Raw genomic sequence first — 23,007 nt, forward strand, 5'->3', positions numbered from 1 at the left:
ATTATATAAGTGCAAGATTTCTTGCCATAGCCCTATAACTTCAACAACTTCTTTTTCTTGATTCCTTTTATATAGTATTTAATAATACAACAATATAGCACCTGAATGAAATAATTATATACAGTATTTATTTTGTATGTGTATTGTATCTGTAAGGTGGTGTTTGACAGATTGCGTTCATTAAATTTCGGTGAGCACATAGAATAAACAAGCTCTTTTTTTAGACAGCTGTTGACAATGAATAGGTGGGTGATTGCAAACATCATATGCAGTAAAATGTGAACAGAAAAGTTTATGTGAATAATACTCAGGCCATTCAAGATGAGTTTGTTTTTTCATAGGAACAGATTTGGAGTAATGTAGCATTACATCACTTGCTCACCAATGGATCCTGTGCAATGAACGGGTGCCATCAGAGTCCAAACAGCTGATAAACACATCACAATAACCCACAAGTACTCCCCCATGACTCCAGTCCATCAAATAACGTCTTGGGAAGTGAAAAGCTGCATGTTGCTGTGCATGTTCTGACAAAAATAAGAGTTGTTTATCCATAATATTGCTTTCTCCTATTCATTTAAATACACCAAAGTATAGGTTTGAGCGAGGTCCAAATTATTTGTATATATGGGTACATTGTAAGCTTTGCCATGCACATAATATATTTCTCCTCCTTATTCTAAAGCTGCTTCAGTTGAACTTGAAGTAAATTCATAAGTCAGAGAGAATAGGTATATCTTTGGGAGATCATGACAGATTTCAGAGATCTAAATAGTATTGTTTTATTTTTGAATGCAGTTTACTTCATATATTTTATTATATCATCTATAGGCCTTAACATCTTAACATTGTGCCCATTTTGATTGCATTAAAAACATTTTTAAATAAATGTATGTATAGATAAATTATGTAAAGTATGTAGGCTACTTATAAAGAGCCTAATGGAAAAATTACGTCATTACAAGTACAAAAATGACAAGGCATTCATGCTGGTGGCAAATCTAGTAAATTTATTTGATTATTGACAGAATCTGAAATATTTCTGAATTATTTTACATCTTAATTTACATTGAATTGAGCAACACCTGATTGAATCACGAAGCACAATTTGACCTGAAGGTCGCACTAAACTCAATTACAGGCAAATATTTTCCATAGGCATTGGTTGGAGATAACAAAAAAAAAGAAGATAAAAACAGAAAAAGTCTGGAACAGAAAGATCTGGAACTGTTTGAGATCTTCACATTCAAACTACAATATTGGGGAGGGGGTGTGTTACAAAGGTACATTTTTATGTGTTCACTTTTATGAAAAGAAAAAGCATGCAAGTATGATTTGTTTTCTGCAGCCATAAGACATCACAATGGAGAATGTCTACTGTTATTGATTCCAAACGTTTACAAACACCTCCACTGGCTATCAACTTTCTAAATAACAGCTGATCCATATTCTTTTATCTCTGTCTACTGTGCGATTAATAGTTACTAAGATTGCAGATAGCAGTACATTAATTTCTATAGACTGCCTATAGCGATCATCTCTCATATAATGGTCTAAACCGCTATAGAGGATGCTTATGTAGTCGTGGGATTAATTTAATAGGCTTAAAATATATATTTTAAGCATATGTAGCCAATATATGTTTCACATAAGTTTTAACCTGTTTACATACAAAAATTATTTAACATCAAATCCACATTTGACTTCACTACAAATATGACTTGCATTACAATACAGAACATTTCCTCTATTAGTCCTAGTACTATTAACTAATAATTCAGTATGTACACTGTGATATGTTCTAATTTGGTAACTGAATAGAATATTTATTCAGCAGAAAAAGGTTATTTTGAATGTTTATTTTTATGTTCCTTCTAGATGACATGTTGGTTTATAAAATGAACTTGCAGCTTTTTAAAATGTTTAAAATGCATAAATGAATTAAGTATAGGCTTGGGGGTAACTCATTACAAGTAATGCGAGTTACGTAATCAGATGACTTTTTTCAAGTAACTAGTAAAGTAACGCATTACTTTTTTAATTTACAAGAAAATATCTGAGTTACTTTTTCGAAAAAGTAATGCCACTTACTTTTTCCCATTTATTGACTGACAACTCTCCTGTCCCCATATTGGGAGAAATCGGGAGTACAGAGGAGTTGTGTGCGCTGTGTGAACATGATGTTACTGTAGTTCTAGACTAAATGTGAATGTGCATTCATTCATCCCACTCACAAAAAACAGATTTAGTATTCATCAAAATGAATTAAAACAGTGAAATGCAAACTCAGAATATGACGCAAACCTGCAATAATTAAATATGTTAAATAACACAAATGTCTCTAACTAATCCCATTTTATTAACCAATGTCTTTGCTGCTGACCTTTCATGATCCAGTTCAACCATACTAATAGGCAAAAATGACTTTTGACAATTGTGCTTTGTTTTTTTATTGCTGAAGAGTGTTTCTTCTCCTGCGTTCTACTGTACAGACATGAATTTACTTTTGCTTCAGCCTGAGGTTTATTCATTATACTTTTTGGTGTGAAAGGGCTTTTATATTTGCTATAAATAGAACTTCTTATATTAAAAACAATCAAGCCCTGCTCATATTTAAAAAGTAACGCGAAAGTAACGCAAAAGTAATACAACGCATTACTTTCCATAAAAAGTAACTAAGTAACGTAATTAGTTACTTTTTTTAGGGAGTAACGCAATATTGTAATGCATTACTTTTAAAAGTAACTTTCCCCAACACTGTGCTGCGGTATAGATGTACAGCACTGTAAGCAATGTCTGTTTCTAACAACTGCAGACTCTACTGATTGTTTATGTGATGTCTTAAATATATTTTCAACTCAAATCCAAGGTCACTAATGAAGTACATATGATTTCTTTTTTATTAATTGATCTCCTATTAATGGCTATTGCATAGACTATTGAACACCGTATAATAGATTGCACAAAATAGACGCTTTAAGCAGGCACTTAGCAGTATATTACATTCCATCCCTAATCTGGCAACCAGTGTAATCGACCCTACAAGTGATAGCACGCGCGGTCATGTCACGTGATGAGGATCACACGATTCAGCGTGACAGCAAGCGCAAAAGCAATCGAAGTGTTGAATGAGTGAAATACGACTTTCAGTCCACCTCAAGTCAGGAGTGCGAGCTGTATGGTCGTTGATAGACTTATTTTCTAATCATGAAACTGTTTAACTACTTACTGAAAGAGGTCACGCACAAAATCGAACATTATTCAAGGTTCTCGCCCTCACCGATGTCAATCAAGCAATTTCTGGATTTTGGTGAGTAATGAAATTTTGTGATAAAGAACCGCTACTGATGCAACAGATGGTATTTTATTCATGTACAATTTTCTCGTGCTGAACCTGCCTTCAGTGATTTCTATTATGTCTTATGTTGAACATTTTGTTTTTTATCTCACCACATATTCCTTGTGATTAAATAAACACGTCTATATTTATACTATATATCAACCTTGAATGTTAAGGTCAAGTGAAAGCTAAAGCTCTGTTGGCACAGCACTGCCATCAACTGAATAAAAATAGACTCTCCATTACATATCACCATGGCATAACTTAATGAACTTGGTCCAGTTTTGCAAAGCATAATACGTGCTTTTGGTGTGAATAAATGCATTATTACACAACTTATGTAACTCAAAAGAGTCCCATGTGTGGTTCTTTAATGCATAATGTCTAACATACAGTACCAGTCAAAAGTTTGGGAAGATAAAAAATATATCACCTGAATTACCTATAAAAAGCTGAATATATATTTAAATAGCCTATATAATTGTTATATCCACATTTACTTTTTTCATGGATGGTTAGTGGGTGTATAACTGTTACATTAAGATTTTTTGTCACTACATAATTCCCCATTTTTGTTATTTCACTTTAATGACTTCATTATTATTCTAAAATATGGAAAGTAATAATAATAATACTTTGACTGGTAGTGTGTATAATATATACTATTTCAGGTGTAACATTCCTTTTTAGTGCTCTTGATTGATAATTCTTTTGATAATCTTGATTGATAATCTTTTGCAGTATACAATAGTTGTAATTCTGCTGTAGAAGTGCACACTCATGCATACATATAGACTCAACATCGGAAAACAAAGAGTAACTTGTTCTTGCCTCTTGTTTAACCAGGCAGGGAAAATGCATGTGAAAAAACCTCCTACATTTTTCTGAGGAAAGAACTGGCAGTGAGGTTGGCCAATACGATGAGGGAAGTCACCGTGTTACCCGCCAATCTTCAGAGCCAGCCATCCGTCAAACTGGTCGAGTCCTGGTGAGGAAGTCAGGTGTGATGATGAGTGTGAGCTGTGAGTAAACTGTGACTGGGTTTGGTGTAAAGAAGAAGAAATGTGTTTTGAAGAAATGTGTGCATACAAAGAACATGTAGCAGAATGTAAATGTAATAAAGCTTAAAGGAGTTATATAATGCGATTTCAATTTTTCCTTTCTCTTTGGAGTGTTACAAGCTCTTGGTGCATAAAGAAGATCTGTAAAGTTGCAAAGACTAAAGTCTCAAATCCAAAGAGATATTCTTTATAAAAGTTAAGAGTCAGCCACACCTACCTAAAACTGCTCGTTCTAACACGCCCCCACATACCTACGTCACTATGTGGGAAGATTTGCATAACGCCGCCCAAATGTTCACGCAAAGAAAGAAGGCGTAACTTTTATTCTCACTGTAGTTTTGTTGTTTCCGCCGCAATGTCGAAAAGACGCTGTGTGCTTTGTTGTAAAAGCGAAACTACTTTGTTTGGTCTTCCAAAAGAGGACAATATCTGCTTCGTCATGCCTGGAGCTGATCAGTGCTGGTCGCTGAGGAAATACTACAAGTTTGCGCTGTGGATCGCCGGATCGGCTTTCACCGCGGCGGAAGCGGAGTCCAGGCCGGAGTCGTCACATGTCCTTCCGGACGCTCCTTCGTTGAAATCGCCTGCCGCGCCGTTCTCAAGCACGCGCCGTTCTCAAGCACGCGCCTGTGCTCACTCTAACCCTCCCGCCGTTCCTCACTTTATCCCCCGGCCTCTGCTCACTGTAGGCCGCGGTGTGTGACGCTGTTTCGTTGTGAAAGTGAAACTACTTTGTTTGGCCTTCCAAAAATGGACACGACTAGAAATCAGTGGTTAAGTTGTATTTATAACACTGTTCCAGAACACTTCAACCCAAATATTCAGATGTGTGCATCACATTTTATGGAGGACTGTTTCCTGGAAGAGTAGATTACAATGCCGGCTGTTCTGACTCAAAGACTGTAAGTACGTCTTTTATATTTAAAGAGTTTTTATATTTGATATATTTAAAGCAAGTTTTGCACTCAAACTTCGCTCAAACTGCGCCCAAACCTTTTGAGTGCCATCAGGGCATGGTGCCGAAGATGCATACCGATTTTCGTAATAACAAAGTCTAAGCGTTCTTAAAATATTGCATTTTTCTGACAAAATTCTAAATGGCCAACGCCCAAAATGGCTGACACAAAAAAGAAGCTATAAGCAAAAATCTGCATTTTTTTATCTCCTGACCACTAGGGGGCATTGCGCCGAAACACTGCAGGTAGTCTCAGGTCATGCTTGTTATAACAGACACCAAGTTTGGTCTCAATACGCCAAACCATTGCGGAGATATAGCCTCACATCCATTTTTACGTGCTTTTCGTAGAATTCCTTTGTGCGTTATTCGAGAACGGTGGGACGAATCAACTTGATTTCCATAACTTTTTGCCAGCATGGTTTGAAGATGATCTGAGCCAATTTTGGTGAGAATCAGACAAACCGTCTAGGACGAGTTCGAAAAAGTAGGTTTTTACGAACAATTAAAAATAGCGAAAAAACTAAACCTTGCAATTTTTTAATTTTGGTGTTCATTCGACTCAGCATGAACCAAGGATTCAGAGGAAAAAAATAATTTTCATTTTGTGCCTTATGGTTCAAAAGTTATTAGCATAAAGAAATTGCAAATTTGGACAAGTAGTGGCGCTAGAGAGTTGGAGTTAGAGACTCCAAACTTGCTGTGGTTAATGTTGAGCATGTCCTCTATCAGTGTGCCAAATTTCACAACTTTCCCGCAAGCGGTTCTATGGGCTGCCATTGACTTTCTGCGGAAGAAGAAAAATGACGCTAACGGATACAATAGGTGCCACTGCACCTTTGGTGCTTGGCCCCTAATAATTCAATGTAGTCAATTGCAGTGGTGCCCAAAATTATTAAAACATTAGTATTCTTACCAGCTATAAAAATGGGTTTAAGTCAGTTTTTTTCTGTCTTTTGCTGTAGTGTGTCAGTAGGAAATATCCAAACATTCATTTTGCCATTAATTGTAATGATCCAGTGAGATTGTTGTTTGCACAAGGAGTCTGACAACAGCCAGTGCTCCACACAGAGATCTGATCTCATCATCATCCAGTCTGTCTGGAATGACATGAAGAAACAGAACTAACTGAGACTAAATCCAGAAGAACTGTGGCAACGTCTCAGAGATGCTTCTAGAAACCTACCTGCAAAGCTACTGGACTGTTTTTAGGCACTTGTGTAAAAATGCTGTAAAATGAGGATGCTGTCAAAAATAATGTCATAAATAGATTTTCTTTATCAATTAACTTCTATTAACTAAATTAAATCAACATTTGGTGTGACCATAGCATGTCCCCTGGCCACAGCGAGTTGGCAAAAATTCCACTAAATTGACAAAAATGCCCCTGCACAAACAAATTAAACCTATTACGACTGTTGCTAACAAAATGAAAATGAATAGAAAGTGTCGATTGCGGCATTAAATTAAGATCTGCTCATGTTGCACCGTATTTCATTTTAGGAGTTTTTACAGTGTTGCGCATTATAACCAATCACACACGATTCTGTTGAGTTTAGGAATGCAATGGCCAATCAGAGGCGTTCAGATGAGTCATCGCTGAAACTCATCAGTTTTGAGTGCGCACTTGTTCGCTGACTGCAGGACGCGCAGATTTATGTAGCCTACAATGTAAGTAAGAGATTTATTTCACAGTGTAGAGAGCTTAAGTGATTATAATGATGTTTTTTGTTTTTTTGAGAGTGCTTAAACTTGCGATAGATCAAAGTTAGTGATAATGTCACCTTCTGTATAATAATTTTTTTGTTGTTTGAATAACCTTGGAAAGGAAACGTTTTATAATTATGAATTTCTAATGTTTTTTTATTGAATTGTAATCACATTAAATACAAATTCAGTCCCATTAAACATATTTTATTAGCCTACGTGTCACCCATGTCTGGTTCTTGCCTAAAAAGACAGGTTTATGATGTTTGTAGTTAATAGATTTGGCTGCTTTTAGTCTTACCCTGGAGTTGGTTCACCCTCCGCCTATGGGTGTGACCATCCTTTGCGTTTAAAGAAGCTTTTGCCCTAGGTGCATTTAGGTGCGCATAGTTTTTCAGGTAGCTTTGCAAGTAGGTCTCTTGAAGCATCTTGGAGACGTTGCCACAGTACTTCTGGATATAGTCTGTCTCAGTTAGTTCTGTTTCTTCATGTCATTCCAGACAGACTGGATGATGATGAGATCAGATCTCTGTGTGGAGCACTAGCTGTTGTCAGACTACTTGTGCAAACAAAAATCTCACCGGATTATATTATTATTATTATTGTAGATTATATAGATTGTATTATTACAGTTAATAGCAAAATGAATGTTTGGAAATGTAAACTGATATTTCCTACTGGCACTACAGCAAAAGATAGAAATAACTGATTTAAAACCATTTTTAGCTGGTGAAAATACTAGTGTTCTAATCATTTTGGCCACCGGTGTATCTAGATGTTTAGTGCATACTGTCAAAGTCCCTTTCTATATTGTTTGATACTGTGCAGAGTATACATACTGTAAACTGATGAAATAGTAAAAGTATGGCATTAATCAGAATGCTAATGCCAACATGCTGTGTTGAATGCCACGTGCAGTGTTTAGATTTAAAAATTAATTCGCATTCGCCAACTAGTGGTTCTAAGAGGAATAACAGAATAGCCATAGTTAGCACGGAAGTTAAAGATTAACGTTTTGTATGTTATATAATACAAAACTTTAATATTTTGTAACTTTTTTAAATACATATCTTTCTGTGGTATCAGGTACAGCCAGAGCTTTGAAGAGCTGTTAGAGTACGAGACAAGAAGTCCGGAGGATCCCCGCACCCTTTATGAGTGAGTCTGCAACCTTTGCAAACACTGTTCTGTTTTTCAACAAATACAATTTTGCCAGGGAAAGTCTAAAATAATTTTATTTTCTTTTGCTTGAAGGGATGAGCATTAAAGGAATAATTCACCCAAAAAAGAAAATGTGCTTCCCCTCAGGCCCTCCAAGATGTAGATTAGTTTGTTTCCTCATCGGAACAGCCTTGTTAAGTGAAGAGCTGCATGTTTCTTGGACGGACTGAGGGTTTGTACATTTTCAGCCAATTTTCGTTTTTGGGTGAACTATTCCCTTATACATGGTAATTTGAACAGAAAATGCATGTTTGTTCTATTACTTTTACCCAAATGCTCTTTTACCCCAGAACAACTTATTATTGTGGGCTTCAGCTTCCTAGAGATCCTGATTAAGATTCAGAATAGGCACAATGACGTGGTGCCCACTATGGCCCAGGGTGTCATCGAATACAAAGAGAAGTTTGGTTTTGACCCCTTCATCAGCAGCAATGTGCAGTACTTTCTTGACCGCTTCTACACCAACCGCATATCTTTCCGCATGCTCATCAACCAGCACAGTGGGTGACATCACATTCATGTTGGATAAATGTTAAGGAATTAAATCTGATGGAAGGAATGTCTTCATATCGTTTAGAACTGGGGTCTAAGCAGCTCTCCATTCTGTTGCAGCTCTTCTGTTTGGTGACACCGCTTGTCTTGCGCAACCAAAACACATCGGAAGCATCGACCCAGCATGCGACGTTGCTGAGGTGGTGAGAGGTGAGATAAAGATACATGCACAGATACATCAAATATAAACATGGTTCTGAAGATTCTGATCTCTTATCTCAGATGCATATGAGACAGCAAAGATGCTCTGTGAGCAGTACTACATGACAGCTCCTGAACTGAAGATCGAGGAACTCAACTGTGAGACTTGTCCTTAATAACATATATCAAAATTATACTTTCTTTTAATCTATCTGTGCCTTCCTATCTTGTTTCACTCTATCTGCTAGCTAAAGCTCCAAAGAAGCCTATACAGGTGGTCTATGTGCCCTCTCATCTTTTCCACATGCTGTTTGAGCTCTTCAAGGCAAGAAAAATAGACAGTTGGCTAATTTAAAAGGAGAAAGAAGACCGGGTAACACTTTACAATAAGGTTCAATTCGTTAGCATTAATTTATGCGTCAGATACAAACAATGAAGAAATTAAACAACAACAAACAACTTTTTTTTAAATTTATTTATTCAAATATTTTGTACTCAAATTTTTTCAAGTGTACTTTCATCAAAAGGAGGCCAGTATGAATATAATTAATAATCATCAGGATTGTTATATTAAACTAAAACTAAAATGTACCATACTAAACCATAAAAAGTTGTTTAAAATAAATAAATGTTAACTGAAATAAAATATTAAAATAAAAACTTTATTTCAGCTAGTTACATACATTTTTTTTATTTTATGCTAACTTTATGTACTAAAATAACTAACACTAAAACAGAAATAAAAATGAATTAAAACTATATTGTCACGAGGAGTCAACTTCACCAGAAAGACTTTAATAATCAAAACAAACTAAAAGGAATACAGGGCAGGCACAACACAGGAACTGGGAGACATACTGAATGACGTAAGACCTCTCAGGACGGAACGAGGAAGCCAGGAACAGAACACTCTTTAAATTCCCAACTGAACGAGGGTATAACGAGACACACCTGGAATCAATGAAACACAATGGGAACAGGAACAGGAAGAACCAAATATGGGCACAGAGAAACACGGGGAAAACTAGGACATGGAGCACGTGGGGGAGGAAAACAAACACAAAACAGTCCATGGGCGTGACATATATAGACATTAAAAAACTAATGAAAATGACAAACACAAAAAAATACTATTTTTTAATTAAAATCAAAACAGAAAATATAAAAAAACGAATTCAAATTATTAGTAAAAACTGTAATAGTGAATAAATGATACTAAAAACACTGATAATCATTCTTAATACATAACATAACTTATATTAATTTATTATTTAAATACAAATATTAGTATATGTAGAAATGACCGTCAACTTAGATAATAGTAAATACTATAAAAGTATTTTTCATTGGTAGTTCATTGTATCTGAAGTTAAAAGGATAGTTCACCCAAAAATGGAAATGTATACAGGTTTGGAATGACATGAGGGTGAGTAAATGATGACAATATTTTCATTTTTGGGTGAACTATTCCTTTAACGAATTGAACCAAAAGTGTCACCAAAATTTTGTTCATATTTTTAGGTGATATTTAAAGTGGAACGAAATGAACTGTTTCTCAAATGATGTTTTAGGTGGACATCTGTCAGCTATTTTCTTGCTTTTACTAACTATACATCTTCTGAGTAAGTTATATAATGTGTACATGTACAGAATTCCATGCGGGCAACAGTGGAGCTCTATGAAAACAGCAGTGAGGGACTTCCTCCAGTGAAAGCAATGGTTACTCTGGGAAAAGAGGATCTCTCAATAAAGGTTCCACACAAGACTATTTAGCAAAAACATGAATAGTTATGGCGATTTCAAAAGCTCATAGTAACACCTGCACTTTATTAATTTGATGTTTATGTGCGTTCCTAGATTAGTGACAAAGGTGGCGGTGTCCCCTTAAGAAAGATCGATCGTCTCTTCAATTACATGTATTCCACTGCTCCAACACCACGTCTGGATCCTTCACAAACTGCTGTCCCACTGGTAACTACCCATCAGACAGCACAAGTCTGTGTTAGTATACGTAGATTCATGCAGCCTGTTTATATTGTCCCTGCAGGCTGGTTTTGGCTATGGACTACCAATCACTAGACTCTATGCACGCTACTTTCAGGGAGACTTGAGCCTGTACTCGATTGAAGGGTTTGGGACAGATGCAGTAATTCATCTTAAGGTATTTGCATTGCCGTTTTTATCTGTGAGACACTTAGATGAGAGTGAGTAATACCATTAGCTTCGACTAGAAATGGTTTTCTTCCCACTCTCTCCAGGCTCTTTCTAGTGAGTCTTTTGAGCGTCTTCCAGTCTTCAATAAGTCAGCATGGCGACATTATCAGACAGGTCCTGAGGCTGATGACTGGAGTAACCCGAGCAGCGACCCACGAGATGCATCCACATATAAAGCCAACAGATGACTTTACTATACCTACTACAGTAATAGTGATGGAATTACAGCAGCCAAGCATTTACAGAACACTGCCAGATAAGGAACATTTATTCTAGGCCTTTATAGGCCATTTCGAACTGTCTCAAAATAATAGTTTTACATTAGTGAGAGTGTGGAACATGTTGGAAGAATGTTACGTGGAGTAACATTAATACAGTAGCTTGTTAGTACTGTATGATGTACCATGTGGCATTTTTTAAAATTAGATTCTGTATGCTAAATTTATTTTTTGGTGTTGGGGGAACTTTTTAAGTTTTTGGGTCAGTAAGACTTTTATTGATTTTTATTGATTTATTTTAAAAAGGACACATTAAATTGATCAAAATGATCAGTAAAGACACAGATAATGTTAGAAAAGTTTTCTAATAAATGCTTTGCATGAAAATGCAGTCTTGGGCAGAAGAGACATCTTTCAAAAAAACCTTCGTAACCCCAAATTTTGAATTGACGAGTAAATTATTATGAAATTAGATTTACTATGAAATACTTTTCAAGTATTTAGACAGATCAATGTAACAACAGCGCATGGTTTTTAGTTTCAGTTTCCACCCAGTTTTTTCGGTCAGATATTTTCATTTCAGTGCATTTCTAAATTCTTCTATCAGAAGCACTGATAGCACTTTAAGGTGAGTTTTGGATCCAGTTTAAGCACAATGGTATTATGGATTAAAGTCCATTTGTAATAGAATGTGACTCATGACTGGAATAATATTTCAATAACATTGTGTTGCATGTGTGTATTGAGAGCATTCCTTTCAATATAGGCATTGATAATGTAGTTTTTTTTTTACTAGTTTCAAAATATTCCTATATTTGTATTGTACATGTCATTGTCAGTATCCATCCATCAGTATGGAAACTGTCAAGAAACATACTAGCATATTATTAAATATGTAATTAGTATTTTCTATGTTCCATATGTGATTGTATCATGTTGTATTTCACAATATGCTTCTCAGCTCATGTTATATTTAACCTAATCAGTTTATTAAAACAGTCTAATACATTAGGTCAATGGTACACCCTTAATTTCAATCAAAATACATAGTGTTTAATAAAATACTCTCAAGTATGTTTATTTGCTCACAACAATGACAATTACTATAACAATAACTATTAAGTTTTAATAATCTTTCTAATTCTATGAGCATAGTTCCCATCACAGCCATAACAATAACAATAGAGAAAGCAGTGCACACTTATAATAAACAGAAAGTTGTCACACGTTGGTGTGAAATATAGTTAGCGATATTTTTCTTTTTTTGGTGTGAACAGGCCTTTAAGTCGAAAGAAAAGTTATGAAGTGTTCAGTTCTGTGTTTTGTGGGAAATAAAAATTTCTTCTATAGAATTATAACGTCAGTTTGGACTTTGAGCAGCATGCATTTGTAGATCTGTATTATGCATAAAATACAGAAAATTAAACGTAAGGGTGTCTACATTTAAGGGCATCTACATTTCCCCTTCATCACCCTCACTGCTGCTGACAAAGGCTCCTTTAGGCGGTGGTGAATGGAAGCGTAGCAGGGGCCAGTGGGTGACGGGCAATGTAGAGCGTCCTCTGGTGGGACTGGAGCTTGGCGATGTTCTTGGGGACTGATAGGGAGACAGAGCCTGGAGAACACGGCCACTCCTCTCCTGGATCATGTGCTACAGAACATAAAAGAACATTAATTTGAATTGCGAAATAACACGTGTAATGCCTCAGTTTTGGTTAATGTCCTTCATTTACCCAGGCTTTATCTGGACCAAACAACTCTAGGAAGTTTCCGATGAACTCGTGGCTCTTCTCTTCGACACGGTGCACTAAATGTTTGGACTTCTCCTCCACCGTTCTCACCGTCTCCTTCATTCTGTCCACCTGCTCTTGTAGACGATACTTCTTCTCCTGTCAGTAAAAACAGCTAGTTCACCTAAAGATGTAAATGATGTCTTAATTTCCTCTTCCTCGTGTCATACCAGAGCCATTGTTTTTTTGTTTCGTTTTTTTGGAATGTCCTGGCAACTCTTCTCTGTATCATACAACCAAATGGGAGCTGGGGATGTGCTCCAAACTACCATACACTCTTAAAAATAAAGGTTCTTTATTGGCATCTATGGTTCCATGAAGAATCTTTGACATCAATTGAAACTTTTCAGTGGACAAAAGGTGTTCTTTATTGTGTTATAGTATTCACTGAAAGGTTCTTTTGGGAACCCGAAAATAAAGCAATAAGCTCCAAGCAGCCGTGGTTTACAGTGAATTTATAACAGCTAAGGGGCGTTGTTAGGCACGACTCGAGTGCCTACAACCCCCTTAGCTGTTATAAATTCACTGTAAACCACGGCTTCACGGGGTTTATTGCTTTTATAAAACGGTTATTCCATATACGTAGTAAGGTTTCACAAAATAAAACAGAGCAAATAAAGTGTAATGATATTAATAAAAACATTATTCTTCAGCCAAACAATGTAGTTCCTCAGAAACGTGGTTGCCGAGCAACACACAAATGTAAATATGTATGTTTGTAGAGTAATTTACAACAGCTTCGAACTTGGCTCAACCAATCAGAATCGAGGACCGGAACTATCCATTTTATAATGGTTATTTTATAGTATCACTGCAAAAATCCTCACTGTTGCGATTTCTGTAAATTACACAGTATTTAACTGTAATATGAACTGTACTTTACTGTAAAACAGTTATACAGTACGTTACTGTATTTTAAAGTTGCATTATGGGAAATATTCTCTTGGCGCCATTAAAATACAGTATTTTTCATTTACTGTAAATCCAAATACAGTAAAAAAAAATGAGCGCGAATCCTGACCAATGACAGAAAGGCTTTTTTCTACTTGGAGAAAGAAGAAGAAGAAGAAGAAGAAAAGGAAGACGCACACACCTCGCAGCTGCAAATGTATGTACAATATTCCTGCTTTTTCGTTACATGTTTTATGTCAGTGTAATTTTAGGGGTTATTTGTTGGTTTAATTAAAAGCAAAATAATAATAATAAAACGCTGACATTGCACGACGCGCAGTTTCCTCACGGTGTTCGTTGGTAGAGAGCGGAAACATAAACAGGTCTCTGTCTTCGTTTCGACCACGTCGGCAGCAGGTGAGTTTTTATGTGAACTTGTATGAAATTTTTGGCTAACAAACTGAGCTTTTAATGGTACAGCTGTGTAATCGCTTGGCGCTACCCATATATGAGTGTATAAATGTACAGCATGCATTTACTGTTAGCGTAAAACCCGCAATGTTCGTCTGCAAACACCGTGGCGTCCCTTTAGAGACATTATATGCATTTATTAATCATGCCAAAGCGCGAACTTCAGGTTTTCGTGTATGCATGCACGTTCTTATAGCCTCTCCGCACTTCACTTCAGTCGCACACGTAACGTTACCGCAAACACAGAAAGCCCGCAAAAATAGTGAATAGATCTGAACAACACAATCTGAATTCTAGATGCGCCGTGGAAGGCTGTAAGTTACAGTCGTGTCGACTATTCTCCAGCCTTTGTGAACACCTAAGATGACACATTCGAGATGGTAAAACAAACACACGGAATGTCCAGTTAGTATCAGTAACTAGTATTTTAGAGTGACGTAATCATTTTCAGCACACCTTAGTAGAAAGCATAAATGTGATTTTGAGAAATCTGTGTCGATAATAACGTTACTGCGCTTTCTGCTGCTGTGCCAGATGTGAATAATGTTACTGATGCAGCTGTCCTGTTGTTGATGGATGGCCCACTTAAAAGAATGATTGCTATAACTGACACTTTGAAAAACTGTGTGGTTTGTGTGTGTGTGTAGGTCACAACAACTCTGGCAGAAATAAAGACCAGGCTTGACTTCTACTCCAAGGCTGATCATGCTTGGTAAGATCTTTTAGTACATGATTTAGTGATGTTAAAGGGATGATTTAAAAAAAATATGCATTTAGTCACACTTTATTCATGGCTCTATGTTTAAGTTTCTACCTAACATCTCCTCAAATAAGTTTCGAATAACAAGGGTAAGTAAATGATGATAGAATTGTTATTTTTGGGTGAACTATCTCTTTGAACTAATCAGAAAGGCTCCAACATCGACATATTTTTACTGACACCAAAATAAAATGTGAAATGTTTTTCAAAGCTATAAATAACACCATTAAAAATAACATGAACACGATAAATTATTATTATTTTTTTTTGGAGATTAAATTCTACACAGCAAAAAATGGATGCTGGCGATCGAAGGCAGTCTTCTTTCCTGTGATTGACCTACCAGATATGTCCTCTGCATTTGCTGTTCTCTTTGGTTGCTATTATGTGCATAACATCATGTACCAAGTGGAAGCAGCCACTACTTTGGAGTTTATTCAGATGTAAGTACATCTTGCAGTATGCTGTAATGTTAAGTAACATTTAAGGGAAAAAGATGAATGAAAGCCATATACATCAGGGATGACATGAGGGTGAGTAAGTGATGAGAGAATTTGCATTTCTGAGTGAACAATCCCTTAAATGGGATAGTCCACCCAAAAATGAAAACTGTCATAATTTACTCACCCTCATGTCGTTCCAAACCTGTATGCACTTCTTTCTTCTGTTTTACACAAAATAAGATATTTTGAAGAATGCTGGTGACCAAACAGTTTCGGTTCCCATTGACTTTCATTGTATTTTTTTGTCGATATAATGGAAGTCCACAGGAACCGAAACACCAAAACAGGTCAACAACATTCTACAAAATATCTTCTTTTGTGTTCCACAGAAGAAGGAAATGCATACCGGTTTGGAACGACATGAGGGTGAATAAAGGATGACAGAATTTTCATTTTTCAGTGAACTATCCCTTTTTAAGGGATTGTTCACTTAAAAATGCTAATTTTCTCATCACTTACTCACCCTCATGCCATCCCTGATGTATATGGCTTTCATTCTTCTGTGGAACACAGAGATTTAAAAAAAAAAAAAATCCATCTCTGTAAGTCCATGTAATGCAAGTGGATAGGTCCCTCAAAGTTGACATTTTAAAAACCACACAAAGAAAGCACAACACTAATCTATGTGACCCCAGTGGATGAATCAATGTCTTTTGAAGCAAAACTATAAATATGTGTGAGAAAAATACTAATATTTTAAACATTTCAAATTATAAACCATTGCTTCCGGCCAACTGTCACACATGAGTTCATGAGTTTACGCTTGACATAAATATCAGCACATTGTGAAGCCTGACAAGCTTGTTGTGAATCTCGGCTGAGAAGTGATGAGAACGCACATAGGACCGTCACTTCTTGCATGAGTTTCACAATGTGCTTATATCATGTCAAATTAACATAAGTAAACATTTTATAAACTTATTAAACTTTATAAACAGATTAAAGTGCAAAAGAATTATAAAGAACAATAGGTAACACTTTACAATAAAGACTCATTAGTTAACCTTATAGTAGACCGGTAAATAGATTGGGGAGATAGACCAGTTGAGAGGGGCAGTGTTTGAAATTTTAACCAGTTGATGGAAAAGTATTCTTAAAGTTTATTCTAAAAATCAGCTAAAAGACTGGTTGCCTGGATAGACAAAAATTAAGACAGAATATAAATTTTCATTTGTGTTCTAAAAATGAATCAGTTTTATGGGTTTTTAACAACATACGATTTTAATTTTGGCTGAATTAATGCTTTAAAAAATCTTTACAAAGAATGGTCTAATTAATTATTTCTTTTATGTGAAGGTTCTTTGCGAGGATCAATCCTGTCAACAGCAGGATTGCCCTGCAAAATTCCAGATCAGCAAAAGAAGTGGGAAGATGGTGCAAAGGAGAAACTCTGGCCTGAACCCTCATGTGTCCTCCTTTATTAAGGAGTTTGTGTATTTCAGCTGGCAGCTTTGAAAAAAATAGTCAATGTTTTTTGTGTAACAAAAGTTTGAGTTCTTTTTGAAGATTCACTATCGTCACTATTCACTATTATCATAATATGTTGTGCTTAGGATAAATAATAAAAAAAAAGACTATAATAGTTAGAATAGTATGTAATGTATATAATAGTTTATAACAATGTTTTGTTCGAGTCGTAACTGAATCTGTGAAAATATTAAAATGTTATTGCAAGGATTACAATTGAACAATTAAAAAAATAAAAAGTTATACAGTTGTCATTGCTTATTTTCAGTTAAATTATATATATTGTTTTCTTGTATTTTAATGTTACTGGAGAAAATACCATAAAATTACCGTATATTTTACAGTAAAAACTGTAAAAGTACAGTACACATACTGTAAATACATTTACAGCAAGTTAAATGGTACTGTAAATATTAATACAGTATTTTTACTGTAAGTTTAATTTACAGTAAGTTACTAGTGAACTGCTGCCAGTAAGTTACTGTAATTTCTACAGGAAATTTTTAATAGTGCTCTTTTGGAACCTTTATTTTTAAGAGTGTAACAGTAGTTAATGCCATTTTCATTATATTCCAAGCCTTTTGAAGCCATACAGTTTCTTTCTTACTTTGATGAAGCCAACGTTGAGTTCCCGTGCTGTGTATCCTCTCTGCAGGTTACGTCTGACGTAGACGTCGTAGTTTCGAACAATACGTGTGATGAGATCAGAGGTAGAGATCCCCTCCGTTCTTTGAGTAGCCACAAACATTCCTTACAAACAGAAATTCATATTTATAACTGAGTCTTTGACTCTGTTCTATAAATGTACACTTTGGATGCTATCAAAGTCTTTACCTGCTTCTTTGATATGTTTATAGACGTTTTCTGATCCAGCAGAGGTGTATGGGATATCATCATGTGCCACAAAGTCAATCTGAGGACAACAGGAAAATAAATAAACAGGTATGACACCATGACACAGGGATCCCACACTTTTTGCAGTGATCCCTTTAGTCATTTTTGGTTACTGGATGAGCTTCTCCATGGGCCTAACCCTCCTTTTTCTCTGCAAATTAATTTTGATATGAGCTGTACTATTTTCTATAATGTAATTTGCAATTTTTGATTGTTTTGCAAGTTTATAGCAGTAAATATTAATTAAAAAACAAAATAAAATATAATTTTTTAAAATTATGCTCAATGTGTAACAGGGAGGGTTATTATTTTTAACTAAAGTGAAAGCCATAAAAACATCTTCATTACATGAAATGAAATAAGCATTTAATAGTAGAAATAAACTTAAAATAGTTACTTTTTTTCAGCTAGATGCCAAGGTAACTTTTTTCATTTTTATTTAGTTTAATTACTAGTTTAAGTACTAAAATGACAAAAATGCTCAACAAAATTACTTTAACTAAAATTAAAATTAAAATAGAAAACAAACATGACAAAAATACACACAAAATGAAAACAGATAATCTAAAAATAAAAACTCTTAATATATCTATAAAAACTATAATATATCAGATACTAAAATAACACTGGTAACAGGGTTACAAATGTAGCCTAAATTAAGGTTTTACTCAGGAGTGGCTAGCTGCTATTTGAGACAAAATGTTGATTTGTAATTATTAAATTATTTAGTTGTCCTCTCATCATGCTGTAAAAAGAGTCCAAATTATGTTATTTCTTGGATGTCAACAAAATTACTTTAACTAAAATTAAAATTAAAATAGAAAACAAACATGACAAAAATACACACAAAATGAAAACAGATAATCTAAAAATAAAAACTCTTAATATATCTATAAAAACTATAATATATCAGATACTAAAATAACACTGGTAACAGGGTTACAAATGTAGCCTAAATTAAGGTTTTACTCAGGAGTGGCTAGCTGCTATTTGAGACAAAATGTTGATTTGTAATTATTAAATTATTTAGTCATCATGCTGTAAAAAGAGTCCAAATTATGTTATTTCTTGGATGTCAAAATTTTAAAGAATTTTAAATATAAAAGGGTTGCACACAAAATGGTTGTGGTTAAATAATAGATTTTATGTACTTAAAATTTGTATAAAATCTAATTCGAAGTTAATACTTTTATTCAGCAAGGATGCATTAAATTGATCAAAAGTGATGATAAAGACATTTATAATGTCACAAAAGATTTCTATTTCAAATCAATGCTGTTTTTCTGAACTTTCTATTCATCAAAGAAACCTGAAAAAATTCTACTCAGCTGTTTTCAACATAATAATAATAATAAGAAATGTTTTTGAGCAGCAAATCATAATATTACTGATTTCTGAAGGATCATGTGACTGGGGTTATTTAAAGGGGTCATATGATGCGATTTAAATTTTTTATTTCTCTTTGGAGTGTTACAAGCTCTTAGTGCATAAAGAAGATCTGTAAAGTTGCAAAGACTAAAGTCTCAAATCCATATTGTTGACGCTGCAGCCATGTCGTGAAGACGCTGTGTGCTTCATTGTGAAAGCGAAACTACTTTGTTAGGTCTTCCAAAAGAGGACGATATCCGCTTCGTCATGCCTAGAGCAGATCTGTGCTGGTCGCTGAGGGAATACATCAACTTTCACCGTGGACGAAGCGGAGTTCAGCCCAGGGTTGACACATGTGGTTGCCGCTCATTTGTTGGATCCGTCGTGCGCCCCGTTCTTGCAAATGTTCACGCAAAGAAAGAAGGCGTAACTTTTATTCTCACTGTAGTATTGTTGACGCTGCAGCCATGTCGTGAAGACGCTGTGTGCTTCATTGTGAAAGCGAAACTACTTTGTTAGGTCTTCCAAAAGAGGACGATATCCGCTTCGTCATGCCTAGAGCAGATCTGTGCTGGTCGCTGAGGGAATACATCAACTTTCACCGTGGACGAAGCGGAGTTCAGCCCAGGCTTGACACATGTGGTTGCCGCTCATTTGTTGGATCCGTCGTGCGCCCCGTTCTTGATTTTATGGAGGACTGTTTACTGATCCTGAGAGAGTAACGTTAGACTAAAATGCCAGCAGTTCTGACTCACAGTCTGTAAGTACGTTTTCAGTTAAAGGATTTGCCACTGATGATTCAAATGCGAGTTTTGGGCAGTGTAGAGTAGCACTTGTTGTTTGTCATTTCTCTGATCACAAATGTAGATAGAGTTTTATGTTTACGCGGCGCGATGCAATGCAACGCAACGCAACGCGTAAAAAGACAGTATAAGTCATTATAATCAGTAATTATGTCCCCACTGGATGCAACAAATGCACAGTATATGGAAAATAATGTGTTTTTTTTACTTTAAACTGCATAAACACATTTCATTACACCAAATACACAAAATAATGTTCTTTTTAGCAGCATCATATGACCCCTTTAAAAATCTTACTGTCCAAAAACCTTTGACTACTAGTGTATATGTGTGTGTAAATATATAAATATATATATATTACAATTAACTAAATATGAATTTACCTTGTCTTTTTCCAGGAATTCAGAAGTGAGGGTCCAGGGAGCGTCACGGACCACCTCGTCCACATAACGACAGTGTATAAGGGCTTCAAAGCGTTCATCCTCTGTCATCACTGTATAGCCTTTATACTTGTGTGTCAGGGCATCACTGCATACTGAAAGAGAGACACACAAGGTATGTAGCAGCCATCAGACATGGTTTAAAATAATGCCAAAAAAAAAAGACATGCATACACAACGGCTTTTTCAGATTTTGGACACTTTTGAAGGTGATGACATAGATGTGTATGTTTTGCTGCAAAACTGGACAAGAGTGTATGTGTGCCAGTGTGACTCACCGCCAACAATCAGTTGTGTGTTTGGGAACAAGTTCTTGGCCTGCATCAGAGCCCGGGCATGACCTGAATGGAAGAGGTCAAAGATTCCATCAGCATACACTCGTACGGGCCGATGAGCTGCACAAAACCAAAACAAACATACTTGCAATTTGAATTCACCAAATTCTTGGAGTTATACTTATCTGTTTCTCTTACCTGGAGTGCCACGGCGAGCCTGGGCTAAAGTCACTTTGTCATGTGGGGTGTCTGAGGCGCTGCCTGATTGTTTTGCAAAGATGGCTGGTTCTCTAAGAGCCTGTGAGAGAAATGTCTGTTATGATGCATAATAAGAAAATTATTGGCATAAAGAACATGTACTCTGTGCAAAACTGGTGTTTTGTGGAATAGAACAGGCGAAGCTGTCTGAATTGACAAAAATTAAAGTAATCAGATGTTTTAATGAAATGCTGTATAAAAATTTTATTGCAGAAGGTCCAATGAGTTTTTGGTACCTCCTTGAACGAAGTTGAAATGATTAATTGTTTTCTCAGTTGTCTTCTATCTGAAGTGTGATAAGAGACACTGAACATAAGCACTCTGTAAATATGCTGGTGTTCGATAAACATGCATGAATGAGTGTGTACATGAACTCCCAATAATCTATGATGTTGTAATTGCCCTTTGAACCATCAGCTGTTCAGGAGGGAAGCCCTCAGAGGGCCACAGATATAGACAGTAATTGCGCCACACCACTGCTTGATAACTCAAATGGTGGATATGAAGTATGAGTTGCATATAAAATAAATAATAATTGCCATGAGGAAGGCATTGGGCTTGGAATCTGTACCATGCACTCAGATAAGAAACTCCAGAGGTTACGTAAGAGAAATACCAATGATGGAAAGCCATGTGCTGTTCTTTTTGTTTCATATAATTTCCATCCTCAGTGTATTTTAAAGCATTGATTAAACAACTCTATATTATACTGATGCAAATCTTTGTCTGGATGGGTCTGTAGAGATATGCATATTTTTCAATTTCTTAATATAAAATCAACATATATCACTGTAGTTATATTTTTAAGTTACTTTTTAATAGTATATTCTTAATAGTTTTTCTTAATAGTAACTATTTTAGAAAGGGCAGGAAAGTCCATGATTCAGAGCCAAACAGACGCTGCACGGTCAAATTCTGAAATTATAAAATAGTTTGTTGTTCAAACTAAACTTAATTGGTGGCCGTTTGCGTTGCTGCTGTTGCTGTGTTTGAACCCCTCCTCGACCAGCACGACCATTAGCACGGGACCCATTTCGCCTCCTGTTCACCATGGTAGAGATTTTAGTTTACCGTCCCGTGCTTTTGGCTTTGCACTAGTTGCACTCGCCAGATGTGTTTCAAGCCTTTGCTTTTACTCCTGTACTGATAGCTGGCCAGTCATACTGACCCTTGTGACGAGGCAAAAGAGCAAAGGTTGTTTTTTCATGTTACTTAAATACTTTGTAGGCCCAATCAAATGTATTATTTAAAAAATATTGTATGCCATGTTCTTTCTATTTATCCTTGTGAAGACTAAATTGCCATGGGTTCCCTTCAGATTGTCCTAAGGGATTTTTTTTTTTTTTTACAAGTAATACAAAGTCTGGTTAACATAAATTGATAATACTTGGTTGTTTTGTTTTACAATGTAAACTGCACAACCTCACACCCCTTATGTAGTTACTTATTACAAACATATGTTTAAAAAAATAAACATAGCTGTGTTTGAACCCCTCCTCGACCAGCACGACCATTAGCACGGGACCCATTTCGCCTCCTGTTCACCATGGTAGAGATTTTAGTTTACCGTCCCGTGCTTTTGGCTTTGCACTAGTTGCACTCGCCAGATGTGTTTCAAGCCTTTGCTTTTACTCCTGTACTGATAGCTGGCCAGTCATACTGACCCTTGTGACGAGGC

General features: G+C 35.8%; 2 protein-coding genes across 2 annotated transcripts; one reads left to right on the forward strand and one right to left on the reverse strand.

The window, feature by feature from the left end:
* The first annotated feature begins 3,089 nt into the window (after window positions 1-3,089).
* On the forward strand, window positions 3,090-11,673 carry LOC107590079 (pyruvate dehydrogenase (acetyl-transferring) kinase isozyme 3, mitochondrial-like). The gene is made up of 11 exons (XM_016278699.1): window positions 3,090-3,310; window positions 4,187-4,328; window positions 8,150-8,221; window positions 8,600-8,784; window positions 8,897-8,986; window positions 9,059-9,136; window positions 9,226-9,302; window positions 10,628-10,729; window positions 10,835-10,948; window positions 11,025-11,138; window positions 11,236-11,673. Exons 1-11 carry the CDS (start codon window positions 3,208-3,210, stop codon window positions 11,377-11,379), a joined length of 1,221 nt encoding a protein of 406 aa, XP_016134185.1. The 5' UTR covers window positions 3,090-3,207; the 3' UTR covers window positions 11,380-11,673.
* Window positions 11,674-12,349: 676 nt separating this feature from the next.
* LOC107590080 (choline-phosphate cytidylyltransferase B-like) lies at window positions 12,350-22,497 on the reverse strand. The gene is made up of 8 exons (XM_016278700.1): window positions 22,280-22,497; window positions 21,270-21,369; window positions 21,075-21,191; window positions 20,740-20,891; window positions 18,126-18,204; window positions 17,899-18,041; window positions 13,143-13,298; window positions 12,350-13,060 (listed from the first exon to the last, which is right to left on the reverse strand). The coding sequence occupies exons 1-8, from the start codon at window positions 22,379-22,381 to the stop codon at window positions 12,863-12,865; spliced, it is 1,047 nt and encodes a 348-aa protein (XP_016134186.1). The 5' UTR covers window positions 22,382-22,497; the 3' UTR covers window positions 12,350-12,862.
* Window positions 22,498-23,007: the final 510 nt, after the last annotated feature.

This window comes from Sinocyclocheilus grahami, unplaced genomic scaffold (assembly GCF_001515645.1).
Source record: "Sinocyclocheilus grahami isolate Dianchi unplaced genomic scaffold, SAMN03320097.WGS_v1.1 scaffold124.1, whole genome shotgun sequence".
Taxonomy (NCBI): Eukaryota; Metazoa; Chordata; class Actinopteri; order Cypriniformes; family Cyprinidae; genus Sinocyclocheilus; species Sinocyclocheilus grahami.